Source organism: Danio rerio, chromosome 5 (assembly GCF_052040795.2).
Source record: "Danio rerio strain M-AB ecotype USA chromosome 5, GRCz13ab, whole genome shotgun sequence".
NCBI classification, from domain to species: domain Eukaryota; kingdom Metazoa; phylum Chordata; class Actinopteri; order Cypriniformes; family Danionidae; genus Danio; species Danio rerio.
Genome location: NC_141025.1, coordinates 2,383,244 through 2,402,945, shown reverse-complemented (window position 1 = coordinate 2,402,945; position 19,702 = coordinate 2,383,244). Strand labels below are relative to the sequence as shown.

Below are 19,702 nucleotides of genomic sequence, written 5' to 3'. Positions count from 1 at the left end.
TGCCATTTGTTTGTTTTTACCATACCTTTATTTTACATCTACAGAATTGGGAGAAAATCGTGATCTTTATTTTAAGCAAAAAACAAAATTGCGATTGCTATTCTAGTATAGACTATCGAAAAATTAATGGGCTAATAATTTTGTCCTTAAAATGGTGTTTAAAAAATTAACAAGTTTTTTTTTTCTAGCCAAAATAAAACAAATAAGACTTTCTCCAGAAAAAAAAATATTATCAGATAAACTGTGAAAATTTCCCGAATCTGTTAAATATCATTTAGGAAATATTTAAAAATAAGTAAAAAAAAAAAAATTATCAAAGGGGGGCTAATAATTCTGACTTCAACTGTATATACATAAGTAAATAACATGAGTAAATTTCTCTGCTGTGTACTCGATATACAAGACTACAGGATTAATTTCTTACTTACTCAGTTTCATTTCTTACTCAGCACGGGTCATTGTTACAGTCTGGTACAATGAGTACAAAAGCATCTGTTTATTTTTTTGTTATTGTGTCAAGCTTGTAATTACAAGAGTGTGCCTGTGTTCACTTTTCCAATTAATACAACTTCAAGTGTGAATCCTCAAACAATGATGTGATTTCAGCTCCACTAATGACGATGCTTCAAATATGTATTAATTTGACAAATTATTACATAATAAACACTGCTGAATAGTACTTTCTACGTCATTAGCAATTCATTATAATTTTGTGCAATATGTATTTGGTTTATCATTATGCTATCAATTACAATAATGCACCAGGCCTACATAAACGCAAGAGATATAAAACATTAGATGCACAAAACAAGGCTTCAAGTGTCCAGTCCTCTCCAAAAAACAAAGCATAACATGAATAAAACAAATAAACCATTTCTTCTGTAAGATAAATACAACGAAAACACCACAACACTATTCTAACATAGTGCAAATGACTTACAAGACTACAAGACACAGAAACACCTTTTTTTAACTGTTTAATTGCTGCAGGTATGAAACGATTTCTGTATGGTTTAATTTTACAGCTGTAAAGCCATGTGAGATGCTGATATATTTTATACTTTTCATCCTAATAAGTTCATATTTCAATAAGTTCATAAGTTCAATTCATAAATAAATAAAAATAATAATTAAAAATAATAATTAAAAAATAAAACAAATTTGTAGAAGGACTTGGCACCGTGTCGAGCAGCATAACACTGTCCACGGTTATATAACGAGAGCAGACTGCCAAGGGGACAGCCGTATTAATACTAGTCAAGCAGATATAAGTACACTCCTCACGCCCTGCCTAGTTTCTAGGCTGTATAGCAATAAACATGCAGGTGGTGCAACTGGCTCCATCTAAACTCTGAGAAGGCGGAAAAACAGGGTGAGGTTTCTACGAAACACTGTTAACATTATAAAGCATCACGAGAGGAGGAGCTCACATAAAAATAGATATTAGGCTTAAAGAGCTGATATCAAATAATGGCATAATTAGTCATAAAAGTATGCAAAAAGGGAAATTAAGCAAGACTGAATCTGGTCATTTAAAAAAAATCTTCCAGCTGACACAAAGGTTTAGGTCACAACTCATGACATTAACAAACCGATAACTGGCATTATTAGTTTAATAAACTACTAATTTCTGTTTATTAATAGTTATAAGGTAAAAGAGTTTTTTTGGGGGGTTGGGTAGGATTAGGGATATAGAATAAAAACGTAATTTATAACTAATAATCAACAGTCAATATCTTAATAATAGGCAGGTTATAAGCCAGCAGTTTAGCCTGAATTGAGACAGTCAACACCAAGGTACACCACGGTTTGGAAAAGCCAAGGTTTTAAAATGGTGAAAATTTTCTGCAATACCATCCCTAAGGTATGTTTATGATTTTTATAAACGTTTTTGTGTGTGTGTGTGTGTGTATGTGTGTGTGTGTGTGTGTGTGTGTGTGCGTGCGTGCGTGCGTGCGTGTGTGTTTTTAAGACAACAGTATCTTCAGCAGAAGATGCCGTTTTAAATTGTAAAAAAAAAAAGTTTTTAAAACAAATAAAGACAGCAGAAGTCAATAATTCATTTAGCCTGACACATTTTCTGCTCCTAAATATTTTAAATGTTTCTCAAAGTAAAACCTACTGTGTTCAAAAGGGAAAAAAGTTTTAGGTTTTTTCCCAGACATTTAAAATATATATATTTTAGTACAGTAATCCCAATACCGCAAAACTGTGATACTTTTATACAAGGTTATTATACCGTCAGAATCTTATACCGGCCCATGCCTTTAGTCCAAACACATGCGCTATAGGGGAATTGAATAAATTAAATAGCAAGGGCATCCACTGCGTAAAACATATGCTGGATAGTGGATAAGTTGGTGGTTCATTCCGCTGTGGCGAACCCTGATAAATAAAGAGAGTAAGCCAAAGGAAAATGAATGAAATAATGAATGACTAGTGTGTATAAGTGTTACCATATATTGCTTTCCTTTTTCTTTGCTTTTCATCCTGACATTTTATAGCAAAAAAACTCTTTTTTTATGCAGTCAATGTATTCATTAGTTCTGGCCTTGATGTTGATGCATAAACAATAAATCATGGTTATTATTTCTGTAAACATTTCTGGGGATAATTAAAGGTGTGCATGTTCTGCTCACCATGCTTAAAAGCACATAATTGTGCTGTAAATGTTTGCTATTGGTCTTTAGTAAGGTGCATGTGTCTTATATTTCACCAAAGCAGAAACAATGTTACAAATGTAGATTTTAGGGAAAAATATGGCTTTTACATGTTTGCAGACATTTTTTTAATCGGAGTACTGATTTGGAAGATTAATAAAAAACAAAAGTAATAATTTGGGCTGTTGATTGTAGCCTTTAATTTTAAAGCAAAAAGAAAAAACTATTCAAACAAGCAATAAAAACATACAAACAAACAAGATACATCAGGCATTTTACATTAATATATAAGAAAAATTCAAAAACGTTTTTCGGTCAAATCTTTACTGAATAATTATTTAAAACTTCATTAAAAGTCTTCTACAAACATTAAAAGCAGGACAGTCTAATAAAATATTTAACAGAGGAATCTTAGAAAATATGCAAGGAGTAGGGTGTTCCTAATATACTGGTAATATATTTATTTTAAAATAAATAATTTTAAATTTAGAGCCATATTTGCCCATTTGTGATATCACTGACATTTTAAAAAATAAATTTGCTTAATTGTTTTTTATTCATTATTGCGATGTGAATTAATACAGAGATTTGATTATGAAAGTTTGTAATTTAGGCTTTGGTTGCAACCTTATGTTTGTAAATGTTGTGGCGCTTTGAGCTTAGAAAGGTGCATCATAATTAAACATTATGCATTATTATTACCCAAATATAATTTATAGCATCTCTCCATGACAATGTCAAAATTTTAGCGCAGCCATTATTTCACACTGCATAAAAATAAACCTAAGCAATAAAAAATCTTTAAATAAGCAGTTTTATGTATTTTGTGATTCATGTTTTTACTTTCCCCCATTTATTTACGCTTTTGAATTGGATTATTACTTTCCTCCAACAACTTTTAACCTTGTAAAGTTAAAAAAAGTGACTTATTTACTTTTTTAATAGCTTAAAGTGATATACTGTCTGGTTGGTGTTGTATATTACGCTACAAAAACATTGTAACAAACATTTTCTATTCTTTAACAGACTTATTTCTTTAGATATTATTTTTATACATGATATTATTATTTCAAATGACTAAAATGTGAATAAGTCACTTTGTGCACTTTTGATGTTAAAAATACAACAGAGGAGAGATCAACATAGCATAATGCAATTTGCCACCGCAAATAAACCCAAAACACACAAAATAGAGAAACTGTTCACTAATATATTTTTTACAGTGTAAGAGGACAAAGTAAAAGCACATGCATATCAGTATGTGTATGATGCTGAAATCACTACTGCAGAAAGTACAAGTAAAAATGGGTCAAAGCTGCTGCAGTGCTAAATCTGAAGTCAGACCCGCTTATGAAGGATACATACCTTAATAATACATTTAATGTTAGTCTAAATAATAATATCTGCCAATATGAACTGTGTTGCATATAAAAATTAAACAAGCGAGAAATGTTATGTAAATGCATTTCTTCACTGTATACAATAAAACTATAAAATCTTGCATAATCATTCTGCCTTTATTGCACCTGCTGCTTTTATAATGCATTCCAGAAAGCAATTATATTTTGCAAAGATACAATTCATTGTATAATAAAATATAAATCTATTTGTATAGTGCTTTTCACAATAATTCATTTCAAAGCAGCTTTACAAAAGGTGCACATTTCATTACAGTCAATTCAAAAAAAAGCTAAAATGTTGTAAACATAGTTGGGCTCATACACATTTTTACTACTAAAATTTCATGATTTTGCCAAGACTTTCATGTAAATGTTCATGACCTAATGTTTCATGCAATGTCTACATATGCGTGGTAAAAGAAAAGCAATGCATGTTCAAATTTATTAGAGCATAGCATAAAACATGCAACAATCCATTTACTTTCAATTTATATCCATGCAAAATTAATTTAGATAATGCTTACACCGCACTAATAATATGAGAGTATGTGATTGGCCAAGGACAGAAAATAAGAGAAAAGCCTATATTCAAGTATTTGTCATGACTTTTCTAAAACTGTGTAGGTTTTTCTGTTTTTCCAAAACTTTTCCAGGCCTGGAAAATGCCATGTAAAAATTCCATGACTTTTCCAGGTTTTCCATGACTGTATGAACACTGTATAACCTGCAGTTGTACAGGATGTGATGTCCTTCCCCCCCTAAAAAATATATTTACATGTAATAATAATACATGTTTAAAGTCATAATATAAGCAAATACAGTGTTCATATTCAATCAGAATTAAGAGTTTATCATGTTTTAAAGTTCTCATTTTCAACAGTTTCATATTGTTAGTCATTAAATAAGGTTTTAAGATGTCTAATTAAAGCAAGGATTTTTAATAAACATTTTATAGAGATGACACCCTCAAATTGTATAAATTTGGGTTGAACTCAAAAATATTGTTTTTCCTAGCGCTAGAAATCACACTTTTGACATTTCAAGCCCTGTTGTTAATTTTAATGACTGTGGTACACTAATAAACAGCTGTTTTGATGCTCAAATATGTATTCAATATCATAATATCAGCATTAGTCAGTGTACTAACGTAATGTGTTTACTGAAGCACCGAAACCGCGCGTACAGCTTGGCAGTGTCACAAACACCAGTGAACTGCCCACACAGAGTGTATTTTATAGTCAAAAGTACTGTCCATTCGAAACCAACCAATAATATATAATCTTCAAATATATCAGTATAGTGTCTATGTAGAAAACTCTGTATTTGACACACAGCCGTTTGTGTCAGTGAGCAGAGCTAATGCGCAGCTAACTCTCGCTAGCTCAGCTAACGTAACATCCATAAAAACGACAGAGTTGATAGATCAAGCATATACATATACACACACAACCCTTATGGCAATTATATAGTTACTTATGTTATTAAAAGTACATTTTAGCTGTCACTTGGCTTGAAACTCACCCTCGAGCAGGCGCTGAATGATGCTGTCTATGTTGAGTTTGTCGATGTCAGCCATGACTAGCCGATAAAAACACAAACACCACCGCTTAAAACACACCAGACACGACAGATAAAACGACTTCGATTAAAAACAAACTGGTTAATCACAAAACTCTAAAAGAAAAGATTAAAATGCTCGAGCGGGCCCGTTAGACGCGCGTGCTGCGGCGGTGGCGCACCGGCTCTGCGGAAGGACACGCAATTCGGCTCGGTTTCACCGCTGATGGAAACGGGAGGGCGGATGAACACAAAGGAAAGGAAGAAAAGTAGTGCGGAGGAAAGAGGAGGGCGTGCCGCTGACTTTCACAATAACGTGTGACGTTGAATGTTAATTGCAATGAAAAACTTTTAAAAACACATGTTTAAAACATATCCTACACATTAACATAATTATTTATTTTAACCAACAACGTCTTTTGGCATGCTGTTATTACAGTAGACCTAATACAAATATTATTTCATTTGAAAAAATTGCATTATGCATTTAATTTATGCTGATTCGGGTATACACATGTACTAGTATTACATTATTTGACAGTTCTGTTTATGTTAATTAACCAGATGCCTTGTCAACTGTTATTTATTATAATAACCTAATAAAAAATTATTAATTTTGGCATAAAATCTAGTTTTACAGTATTTGACATGACCTTTTATATTAACTAACCACATTTTTTTGTCAATTGTCATTCATTATAGTAAAAAAAATATTATTTAATTTGTAGTATTTTTGCATTAGAAATTAATTAATGCTGATTTTGGCATTAAAAAAAAACTAGTTTTATAGTATTTGACATTACTTTTCATGTTAACTAACCTCATCCTTTGTCAACTGTCAATACCATTACATATTTTGTCATTTGTGGTAAGGTATTTACTCAGTATGCATTTAATTCATGCTAATTTAGGTATTAAAAATACTACAGCATTGCAATGCAGGCCCGTAGCCAGCCTATTAAAAGGGTTCTCAAAAAGTGGAACTTTTTGCAGCTATTCGGCTCATTTTTATCAAATACATTGACATTTTAAGCACAAATTTTTGGATTAGCTTGTCGGATGGTTATCATTACAATACTTTTTGACGCAACAAATATTTTCCTATATTTTTGTCAAAGTGCTTACCATACTATTAACAAAAAATTGTGTTTATTTACAACTGTGCATTTAAAATTTACACTATTACTTTTTACAAATAATGTAATGAGATTAGAATTTAAATTAAACATTTTGAACTAAGAAATTCGAAAAAATACTTATTTTTTCAAATGCTAATTTATTATTATCCATCATAAAATAAGGAATCTGTTCAAAGTTGTTTTAAATTAAAAAACTTAAGCCTATATTTAGAGAAATTATCAACCTACGTCACAGGGGTTCCTGGTGTCAATAGTAATAGTTGTGCGGTAGGGTGCCAAATCCAACTTTTCAAATGCAGCTTAACATTTACCGTACACCACACTGCTTTAATGCCAACTGCAGACATATTTAGCTATAAGGGAGCTGAATGGAGTGAGGACCTAATTAGAAATGCTGGACTCTGCAGTTCTCATGTTATATCAGGTGAGTTCACGCTATGCTGAATCAGACACGTTACTGGTTTTTGATTGCAGCAAAAACAGTTCAATATGGTTAATTAAACTGCGGACACTGAATGCCTAGAATGAAATGTGTGTTCACATAACCTGCTGTACAGGTGTAGTTTGCTGTGAGAATGCAGTAGTTCTGCTTGTTGATGATTATCCAGGCCTTGTACAGCTCCGTCTTCTTTCCTTGTCTTTGGCTGGGCAGAACCTCAGTTTTCAGCTCTACAGTGTTGAATCTGGTTATCATGGAGTATTATTTCTTGCTCAGAGCAAAACTGTTGGCATCCAAAGATTTGTATGTCTTTAACTTCTCTCTTGTAAAACACTTGGAGTTTTAGTGAGATAGTTGTATATTTTGGGCTGGATGCTTGGCCATCTCGTCTTATCCAATATCCATTAGGAGGGTGCTATCACAGATGAACGCTGCTCACTTTAACCTTAATTTTGCTGAACAACTGTGCTTATCACTGGGTGACGAGCTGTTGTAATACGCTGAAAGCATTATGTCAATAATATGTATAATATGTCATCAATATATCTTATCTCTAACACAACAGCAAACTCTGTTCCGCATCAGATGTTCACCATCTCATCTTTTAGGGGGAAATTAGTTCTTGTTCCAGCATCCTGATCACCTCAGATTAATTGCATAATGTACCTCTGAATAAACCACATTAAAAACACTGACACATCTCTGACAAAACAACATTGTGTATAAATTCATTTTTGCAAAACTCACATTTTAAAAAGCTATTACCATATGTTAATTATATGATAAACAGCATGTGCTTTTCTCAACGAAAAGGAGATATTTTTCATTCCTGCCTCAATGAAACAGAACTGTAGCGTCCTCTGGTGTTTGTTTCCTGTAATGTGCACTTACTTTTCATAGCATCTGAACAGATTGTGGTTAGAAACCCAACACATAGCCTAATACAAACACAACAGAACCTAAATGAATAATAATAATAATAATAATAATAATAATAATAATAATAATAATAATAATAATAATAATAATAATAATAATAGCCTAATAATAATAATAATAATAATAGCCTAATAATAATAATAATAATAATAATAATAATAATAATAATAATAGCCTAATAATAATAATAATAGCCTAATAATTATAATAATGATAATAATAATAATAATAATAATAGCCGAATAATAATAATAATAATAATAATAGCCTAATAATAATAATAATAATAATAATAATAATAATAGCCTAATAATAATAATAATAATAATAATAGCCTAATAATAATAATAATAGCCTAATAATAATAATAATAATAATAATAATAATAATAATAATAATAATTTTTGACACAGCACCACATAATCTGCATATTTATAACTAATATGTATCAACATCCAGATCTGTCTGACTAACCCCATCTCTGTTTTATGTTTATAGTCTTTCTTTTTTCTATATTTATTTTGTGTTGTCACTCGTCACTTTATGTACACTGGAAGCTTCTATAGCCAAAACAAATTCCTTGTGTGTGAAGCACACTTGGCAATAAAACCAATTCTGATTCTGATTCTGAATAATAATAATAATAATAATAATAATAATAATAATAATAATAACTAGATTATTTAAGTTTGTCGAGACAAACTTTGAGGCTGGCTTGACAAAGCCTGTTGGTAATAGTTTTTTAGTTTAAAACAGTTTGAAAAAAGTATGAGTAGATAGATAAATAGACAGACAGACAGACAGACAGACAGACAGACAGACAGACAGACAGACAGACAGACAGACAGACAGACAGACAGACAGACAGACAGACAGACAGACAGACAGACAGACAGACAGACAGACAGACAGATAGATAGATAGATAGATAGATAGATAGATAGATAGATAGATAGATAGATAGATAGATAGATAGATAGATAGATAGATAAAGGTAAAACAGTTTGAAATAGTATAGATAAATAGTATGAGCTCACAAAGTTTGTTCAATGTTAAGTCAATGACAGTGAAAGAAATATCCATGTAGTCACTCTCCAAATATTCTGTTTTGTAACTGTGTCTTATCTTATTGTAAGTTGTCCCTGTACTAGGCGCCTTGACGTTGCGCCTTGACATTCTTGAGCACTGGATAAAATTGTTCTGCCTAACTGAGCTGAATATTTGCACGTATTCATAACCCATGTAACCCTGAGTATGATGTATAAAAGCTGGGAATACCCCAGTCTTCTTTAGAAGAGAGCAATAAACTGTTGGATTCACATCTCTCAGTTGTTGTTGCCTTCCTGGAGCTCCAGCTTACTGAGGAAACACACAGACGGTCTGCAATTTATCCCAACAACTTGGTGACCCCCGACGTGATGAAGCTGATCAGGTAAGACATGAATTTGGTTTTGACTACCTGATTAGTTTCATCACTGAACTGAGTGTTCAGGAAGCTGGCAAGACATGAATTTGGTTTGACTGCCTGATAAGCTTCATTACTGAACTGAGTAATCCTTGGCTGGGATTTTCCCTGAAAAGCCAAGAAGAGCGCGCTATACAAAAGTAAAACGATCATTCTGTGTGTTTTCTAGTAAGTATTTACTAACATGGGTGGTTCATACCCCAAGCCTGAGATAGGGGAAGGCCCTAAAGATTGGATGTATCGATGTGGGTGGGGATATTACACTAATCCATGGTTAGATAATCTAGCAGGGTGGACTGAGGCACAAGCGATGCGTCCCTACCCTAGAGATGGGTCATTTGACCCCCATGTGCTAAAACGGGCTCACAAATTAATTTATGAAAGTGAAGGAGATCCCGAATGGGACCATGATTATATGAAAAAGGGTTATGAAATCTGGATGAAGATGATGAGTGTGTGGAATGATAAACAAAATATTAACCTACCAAAAGAGGTAAAGAAATTAATTCCGAAGCCTCTTAAAGGATCAGCATCAAAGATTGAGGTAAAAAGAAAGGAGACACCCAAAGTGCCTCCAGCCCCTGTTGTTACTGTTCCCTCAGTTACAGTTACTGTTCCTACTCCTACCCTCTCCTCCCCCATTCCTGATGAGGGGCAAGGAAAGGCACATCAGAGGATGCCTCTGTATCCAGTACAAGAATTAGAGGGGCTTCGCACAGAGAAACCAGACCAAGGGGATAATCAGGCTTTCCTATGGGTCTCAAAGAAAGGGGGACATGCTGAAGTAACCCCTCCCTTCGCAACACAGCTCAAGGATGTCATTTCACTGCTTCCTGATATGAGCAGGCCAGTAGAATTTGTCGAAACTATGATACGTGTCTCTAGAAATGCACAGCTTACAGGAGCTGATTATAAATTTATATTGATGAACAAAATGGGGTCTCAATATGATGAGACAGCCCTCATTGATACTGTTCTATGCTTGTGCTCTAAAAATGATAAGGTTAAACTACAACCCCAGCAAATGATGCGTAGAGTAAAAATTACATTAAACTATGTTACAAGCATCAGCCACTGACGAGGATAAGTGCTTCTGGGACGCCTTTTCTTCCACGTTTGATGAAAAGATGGGTCTATGGCACGACAACACTGGTCGCCTATGTCTCCCACATGTGGCACTGTCATTCCTCGTCCACGAATTTCATGGTGTCACTCATCGTGGACGAAGAGGGGTACATGAAACGATGCGATCTTTGTTTTGTGTCCCAAAACTAGAAACCACCATTAATAACATACTTGACAAATGCCTTATATGTGCTCAATATAATGTATCAAAGCCTGTGGCACAGCACCAACATTTACCAAGACCAATTACACCTTTTTCTGAATGGCAAGTAGATTTCACACATATGCCCAAGAGGGGACCGTTTAAGTATCTACTGGTTTGCGTGGATAAATTTTCAAAATGGGTAGAAGCTTTTCCTTGCTCAAGGGAAAATGCAAAGGTGGTAACACAGAAATTGATCTCTGAAATTATACCTAGATATGGGATCCCACAAAGTATCGATTCAGATAAAGGAACACCTTTTACATCAAAGGTAACGCAACAATTGGCAACTGAATTAAATATAAATTGGCGTTTCCACATACCCTATCATCCACAATCATCTGGATTTGTGGAGCGAACTAACAGAACCTTGAAAGGAAAGATAAAGAAGGCCTTAAGACAACACGGTCATAAAGATTGGGTAAAAATTTTACCAATAGTACTAGCAGATTTGAGAATGACACCACAAGCAAATTTGGATTCTTTATCACCATATGAGGTGGTCATGGGAAGACCTTTCCCTATCCCATGGCAAGGGGGAATTATGGGAGTGGGTATTGAGCTTTCTAACCACATATCAGAATTCTCAGCGGCCCTAATTCAGAAACTTAATCAGTATTGGGAAAGGGTAACAAAGAAACACCCTGAAATTCCACTTGAGGCAGCACACCCTTTCCAGATAGGGGACAAGGTGCTAATAAAAGATATAAAACCCCAGAAAGATTTAACTGACCCCAAATACGAAGGGCCAGCTGAGGTTCTGGCTGTTACACGCACTGCTGTATTAACTGATCTTTTTCCACAGTGGATCCATGGCACCAGAGTGAAACCATTGAAGTAAATGTCTATGATATGATATTAATAGTTTTTGTTTTGCAGACTACTTCTACTGATAACCCTACTGGGACTGACACAGGCCCACACTGAAGTACACAACTTATTCTGGCAGTATGCTAACTGGACTGCACGACAGACAACCAATGAGTCATGTGTTGTCTGCCAAGAAGTGTTCTCCTCTGCTGTGACTATATCCTTGAAACCTTTGCCTTTTACATGTACTAAACTTGCTTTTTGTACAAATGCTTTGGGAGATATTTATGAGTGGCGCCCCACATGTGTTTCTAACAAGAAAACATGGGAGCCTCTTTGCAAATCAACTAGCAGAAAGAATCATTCTGTTGTAATACCTACACCTAGAACTATGGGTTTGAATATTTTGTTGACGAAACCCCAGGGGTTCACTTTTTCTTTTTGCTTTAATGAGACAAATGGAGGTAATGTATCCACCTTAAGAGCTAAAGATTGTAATATAGTAATTGGCGAGAGGGATCGATTTTCAGGGGTATATTTACCGTGGCGAAAGAATAAAAAATATAGTTCTCTACTAAGTGTTTGTCCACGTTACATCCCAGGCACCTGTGAACTGAACAAACTTAAATGTGCTAATATCACAAATGAGACAGCTGTCACGGCATGTTACAACCTGAACAACACATACTGTCAACGCAGCAACGTAACTTGTGTCCCCACTTGGCCGAGACAGGATGCGGTCCTGGCCGATGACTGGTACTGGTATTGTGGGGGAGAAACCATCTTCAACACTTACCCCACCAATTGGACTGGTCTTTGTACTGTGATCCAATTACAACACATGGTCACTGTCATGCATCTTGCCAGACAATCCAAAAGGGAACGGAGGTCAGTTCCCCAGGACGACGTACCCGACGAACACCGTATGAGATCACACTGGACTAGATTCTGGGAGGCTATGATTCCCAGTTTTGGCGTAGCAGATGCCTTAAAACAGCAAGAGATCATGCATTATAGACTGGCCTCTTTTATAAACAGTACCACGGATGCCATTTCTGGACTAAGAGAGGAGATGAGAGCTCTGAGACTAATGACTATGCAAAACAGACTGGCTCTGGACATGCTCTTAGCGGAAAGAGGCGGGGGCTGCTCCCTGGTCGGAGAGAGCCAATGCTGCACTTACGTTCCCGCGGATGATGAGGATCTTGGACGAGTAGGACAAGCTGTAAAGGCGATGAAAAGGATATCATCACAGGTGTATGAGGATGAGATGAAGGAAAGAAATTTTAATTGGGGATGGGGATTTTTAGAAAGCCTGTTTGGATCATTGGCTCCATATGTCTCAATGGTAGTACCGGTACTTATTATTTTCTTATGTGTATGTATTTTTGGTCCATGTCTTCTGAGATGTTTTATGGAAAGAATGTATAGGATGGTTAATGCCTTAGGTAAAGGGTTATGAACATTTAGCTATGAATGGAACTGAGGGTAACCATTTAACAAATAGAGTTTATGAGAATATGGTATGATCCAGGCTCTTGTAAAAACAGAGCCTGGAAGAGGGGATTGAAAGAAATATCCATGTAGTCACTCTCCAAATATTCTGTTTTGTAACTGTGTCTTATCTTATTGTAAGTTGTCCCTGTACTAGGCGCCTTGACGTTGCGCCTTGACATTCTTGAGCACTGGATAAAATTGTTCTGCCTAACTGAGCTGAATATTTGCACGTATTCATAACCCATGTAACCCTGAGTATGATGTATAAAAGCTGGGAATACCCCAGTCTTCTTTAGAAGAGAGCAATAAACTGTTGGATTCACATCTCTCAGTTGTTGTTGCCTTCCTGGAGCTCCAGCTTACTGAGGAAACACACAGACGGTCTGCAATTTATCCCAACAGACAGTCTTTTGCAATGGAAGTCTATGGGACAGTTGCTAGAGTGCAGTATCTGGTAGTTAGGGTGTGGCTAGAAAGTTAAAAGCTCATCCGTTATTGGCAGTTTAGAAGTCTGAGTTAAATGAGCTCAGCCATAAGTCTGTATGATAATCTGATGCAAAGTTATGAGATCACAAAGTTTGGTAAAATGTTAAATCTATGAGACTTTTCAGATTTTTCTATTACATCAAGCGTCAACCAGATTTACACAATGGCTTGGCTTCTGCCCATTAGTAAAAGCTTGAGCTAAAGATTAAAGAGTACACACACTGTGCATGAGTTATATGTTGTTGCCTGCACCGCAGGAAAATGAAGTTGTCAATATATTCATTCATTCATTCATTTTCTTGTCGGCTTAGTCCCTGTATTAATCTGGGGTTGCCACAGCGGAATGAACCACCAACCCATCCAGCACGTTTCCATGCAGCGGATGCCCTTCCAGCCACAACACATCTCTGGGAAACATCCACAAACACACTCATACACTAAAGACAATTTAGCCTACCCAATTCACCTGTACTGCATGTCTTTGGACTGTGGGGGAAACCGGAGCACCCGGAGGAAACCCACGCAAACGCAGGGAGAACATGCAAACTCCACACAGAAACATCAATTGAGCCGAGGATCGAACCAGCGACCTTCTTGCTGTGAGGCAACAGCACTAGTCTGCGCCACTGCTTTGCCCTGTTGTCAATATAATACACATTAGTTTTCAACATAATCATTTAAACATATATTACAGAACAGTTTGAGTGAACAATTGCTCTGCACTAATGTAAATATACATAACTTTAGATACTTGCACTGCAGGTGTAAATAAGCAGGGTATTACGTGCATAGAGAATAATTAGGTCCTCACTCCATTCAGCTCCCTTTTAGCCAAAGACGTCTGCGGTTGGCATTAAAGCAGTGTGGTGTACGGTAAAAGTTACGTTTTCTATTTTTAGACTTTCAATTTTGGCATCCTACCGCACAACTTGACATGTTTGCTATTGCAACCAATCTTTTTTTTGCAACTGATATGCGCGGTTGAATAAAACCAACCCGGGCTCATTGTGGAAACGTAGCCCCGCGGACGTTTCTGCGGACCGCGAAATACGTCCTGGGAGGTACGTATTCGAGCAGTTTTTGTTTTCGCGGATCCGCAAGAGGCCGCTGTGTGTGCTTTTTCGCATCTCGAGCGCCTCTCACGCTCGCGCCCGCGCTGTTCTCGTGTGAAAAGCCGCCGGAGTCCGACGTGGAGCATCTGTCCGTCCGACTGGCTGGCTGAACGACCGGGCAGCCGGCCGATCGGCCGACCTGGCCGCCCTCCTCTTGCTCCTCCTTCTCCTTCCCTAAACCCAAGTGACGATTGCAAAAGCCGTCCAGAAAAAAAAAAAAATCAAAAGCCCTCGTCTTCGATTTAGACCGCCCCGCAGCGTTCGCTCGAGAAAAACTAAACGTAGCCGGAGGTAAATCGCAGTCTCCAGAAACGTCCACGGGGCTACGTTTCCAGAATGAGCTTGGGTTGAATAAAACCGTGCATACACAGGGGTGCAGTGGGTAATGATCGTGCTACAAGCTGCACCACTATGATAGTTATGATAATTATTGTTAATCAATATTATAAATATAATATAAGAAATGTATCTCATATAACAATGAGTGACAGCGAAGAGATCAGTCAGCGTACAGTTGTGTCTTCAGCCCATACAGGTGTGTATATGAGCAGCAGGATAGTGAATCTCTAAAATAGACTGAGAAACAGGAGCTCCTGTTGTTCATAATCCTCTGCTGGCGGCTCCGGTCTCCAACAATACCAGCACATCCAGTCCTGGATTAACACCCGAACACTGTGAGGAAAGTGGTGGAGAGAGAGACACGTCAGTCCCTCAGTTAATACAACACTACCCTAACAATACATGTAAGAATACTAGAGTGAAGTATAGAGTTTGTGTTCCATACTGTGACATTTATACTATATATTATTAAAAACTGAATAGTCCAGCATAGTGAACTGATAAATTAACAAGCCTAATTTAGCCTTTACTGCAGTAAACTAAAGTGTATTGTAGTTTAACATACCCAACTTCCTCAGGATAAAATAAAATACCCTGCAGTAGTTGGGCCTTTGTTTATATTACTGTAGCTGTTACCATAGCAACTGTATGATTAGTACAACAGATTAATTACGTTAGTTGTTGTGTTACCATAGCAACTGTAGAATTACTACAACAGATTAATTCCTATAGTTGTTGTGTTACCATAGCAACTGTAGAATTACTACAACAGATTAATTCCTATAGTTGTTGTGTTACCATAGCAACTGTAGAATTACTACAACAGATTAATTACGTTAGTTGTTGTGTTACCATAGCAACTGTAGAATTACTACAACAGATTAATTCCTAAAGTTGTTGTGTTACCATAGCAACTGTAGAATTACTACAACAGATTAATTCCTATAGTTGTTGTGTTACCATAGCAACTGTAGAATTACTACAACAGATTAATTCCTATAGTTGTTGTGTTACCATAGCAACTGTAGAATTACTACAACAAATTAATTCCTATAGTTGTTGTGTTACCATAGCAACTGTATAATTAATACAACAGATTAATTGCGTTAGTTGTTGTGTTACCATAGCAACTGTGGAATTACTACAACAGATTAATTACGTTAGTTGTTGTGTTACCATAGCAACTGTATAATTAATACAACAGATTAATTGCGTGAGTTGTTGTGTTACCATAGCAACTGTAGAATTACTACAACAGATTAATTACGTTAGTTGTTGTGTTACTATAGCAACTGTATAATTAATACAACAGATTAATTGCGTGAGTTGTTGTGTTACCATAGCAACTGTAGAATTACTACAACAGATTAATTACGTTAGTTGTTGTTTTACCATAGCAACTGTATAATAACCACAACAGATTAATTGTTGTGGTGTATATTTCATGTATATTGTGTAGGTGTATGTATGTATGCATGTACGGTGCATGCATGCATATGTGAGGACTATTGTGTGCGTGATTGTGTGGATATATGCATTTATGTGTGTACATATATGTGATTATCCGAGTATATATTTGTTGTTTATTATGCTTTATTTGTCTATACATTTTTATGTGGTTTATTTTAATACTTGCTTGCTGTTTGTGAAGTGCTTTGAGTTGCATGTTTGTAGGAAAAGTGCTATTCAAATAAAATTACTTATTTAAAATATTTTATTATTATTATTATTATTATTATTATTATTATTATTATTATTATTATTATTATTATTATTATTATTATTATTATAATTACCATAGTTGTTAAGTAACCATAGCAACTGTAGAATAATCACAACAGATCAATAACGTTAGTTGTTGAGTTACCATAGAAACTGTAGAATCACCACAACAGATTAATTACAATAATTACTATATTAATTACTATAGCTGTTGTGTTACCATAGCAACTGTAGAAATACCACAAGATATTAATTACTATATTTGTTGTGTTACCAAAGCAGCTGTAGAATTACCACAACAGATTAATTACGTTAGTTGTTGAATTACAATAGCAACTGTAGAATTACTAAAACAGATTAATTTCTATAGTTGTTGTGTTACCATAGCAACTGTAGAATAATCACAACAGATCATTTATGTTAGTTGTTGAGTTACCATAAAAACTGTAGAATCCCCACAACAGATTAATTACTATAATTACTATATTAATTACTATACTTGTTGTGTTACCATAGCAACTATTGAAATACCACAACATAATAATTAACTATATTTGTTGTGTTACCATAGCAACTGTAGAATTACCACAACAGATTATTTACCGTAGTTGTTGTGTTACCATAGTTACTATATAATTACCACAACAGATTTATCACTATAGTTGGTGTGTTACCATAACAACTATAAAACAGATGAATTCACATACATTATTGTATGTTTGGAAAAATAATTTATTATTTACTACAAGAATTTTAAATAACATTTGGATTCTTTTATCCGCACTTTCACTTGAGAAACCAAATGACAATGGAATTCTGGTGACAAAAAAAGAATATAACTTTTATGCTTAATGCAAGGGGTGAAATGACAAAGTGCTAAAAGCTAACTTAAAGAGACATTTCACCCAGAATTGTACATTTAGTCAGCATTGAATAGTTCCACACCTTTATGAGATTTTCTTTTTGTTGCAGAGAATTTGAAGAATGTTGGAAACTGGTAACCATTCACTTCTATAGTAGCAAAAATACCTACGGAAATCAATGGTTTCCAGCTTCTAACATTCTTCACAATATCTTCTTTTCTGTTCAACAGAAGAAAGAAAGGTTTAAAACAAGTGGTGGGTGATTTTCCGAATTTTCATTTTTAGGTGAACTGTTCCTTAATTAAAAGTCAAAACAGGAATATGAATCCCTAAACCCACTTAATTTTGGTGGCGCAGTGGGTAGTGCTGTCACCTCAAAGTAAGAAGGTGGCTGGTTTGAGCCTCGGCTGGGTCAGTTGGTATTTTTGTGTGGAGTTTGCATGTTCTCCCCGTGTTGGCGTGGGTTTCCTCCGGGTGCTCCGGTTTCCCACACAGTCCAAACACATGCATGCGCTATAGGAGAATTGATTAACTAAATTGGTTGTACTGTATGTGTGTGTGTGTGTGTGAGTGTGTGAGTGTGTGAGTGTGTGTGTGTGTGTGTGTGTGTGTGTGTGTGTGTGTGTGTGTGTGTGTGTGTGTGAGTGTGTGTGTGTGAGTGTGTGAGTGTGTGTGTGTGTGTGTGTGTGTATGGATGTTTTCCAGTGATGGGTTGCAGCTGGAGGGGCATCCGCTGCATAAAACACATTCTAAGTTGGCGGTTCATTCCGCTGTGGCGACCCCAGATTAATAAAGGGAATAAGCCAAAAAGAAAATGAATGAATAAAGTTATTATCTTTAGCTATTCTGCTTCCCAAAAATTTATCTTGAATTGTGAATGCTGAGTTATTTGTATTTTAAAATTTACATTTATTCTTTTAGCAGATGCTTCAATCCAAAACCACTTACAAGTAAGAATAAAAGGATAAAATAAATCATCAGTTAATTATATTTATATTATATTAAAAACAATGATCTAACAACAATTTAATTTAAACAATCTTTACTTTTTTATTTATTTACACTTTTACTTTATTTTAATTGTTTTTGTGACTATAATACTTTTTTTGTGTGTGTGTGTGAAGTGTGCTGTAATGTTTCCATGCGCAGTAGGTCCTGTCAGTGCTGTTAATGACAGCAGGATCAGACAGGGCTGCTCATTGTCTCAGCCGCTGCATTAAGACTGTATTATATTACATGCGGCACACAGAAATAACAGCGCAGGCTTTGACTTTATCCCAGCAGAAAATACTGACACCTGTTTCTGAAAGTCACTCAGAAAACATCCGCACAAACCCAGTAGCCGGTTCTAAACATTTATTTCTGAATATGTTGAAGAAAGAATATTAAGATGTATATAACCTCATATTAACCTCATGTTCGAGCGTGCGGGGTTGAAGTCTAGAAGGGATACAGCTGCGGATACTCACATCATTCATTTTCTTTTCAGCTTAGTCCCTTTATTAGTTTAAAACAATTAGTCCCATTAGTACGGTGGCCGGGAAGTGCAAAACAACATTACAAAGTGTGAAACACTTTTACAAAGCTCGAGACAAATTCACATTTTGAAAAACATTTTTACTTATCATCAGACACAATTACAGAGGAAAAACAATTTTACCAACGACAAAACAAATTTACATTTTAGAAAAAAATTAACAAGATGCAAAACACTTTTACAAGGGAATCTGTAATCGTAAATTTGTTTCAGGATTTGTAAAAGTGTTTTGCGTCTTGTTAATATCTTTAGACTTTAAACTTAAAACAACAACATGCGAACTCCACACAGAAATGCCAACTGACCTAGCCGAGGCTTGAACCAGTGACTTTCTTGCTGTGAGGCGAACGTGCTACCCACTGCGCCACCATGGAGCGGTTTAGGATTTTACAGGGTTCTGGAATTTGTTA

The 19,702-nt window shown here is 35.5% G+C and overlaps 1 protein-coding gene and 2 long non-coding RNA genes across 5 annotated transcripts in view; 1 reads left to right on the top strand and 2 right to left on the bottom strand.

Annotated features, from left to right (window-relative positions):
• ppp1cc (protein phosphatase 1, catalytic subunit, gamma isozyme) overlaps positions 1–5,818 on the bottom strand; it is a 39,053-nt gene extending 33,235 nt beyond the window's left edge. For all 3 annotated transcript variants that reach the window (XR_015490784.1, XR_015490785.1, XM_087253247.1), the window contains exon 1: positions 5,582–5,818. Coding sequence is in view for 1 of the 3 variants with exons in the window: in XM_087253247.1 (XP_087109373.1) it covers positions 5,582–5,636 (55 nt within the window). In the remaining 2 variants the exon portion in view is untranslated. The remainder of the gene's footprint in view (positions 1–5,581) is intronic.
• The window catches only part of LOC147843774 (uncharacterized), a 321,977-nt gene that overhangs the window by 191,394 nt on the left and 110,881 nt on the right, over positions 1–19,702 (bottom strand). The window lies entirely within an intron of this gene.
• LOC147843775 (uncharacterized) lies at positions 10,537–18,500 on the top strand. Its single transcript, XR_015490876.1, has 4 exons — positions 10,537–13,114; positions 13,207–13,638; positions 18,073–18,311; positions 18,423–18,500. It is a non-coding gene; the product is annotated as an uncharacterized LOC147843775 (long non-coding RNA).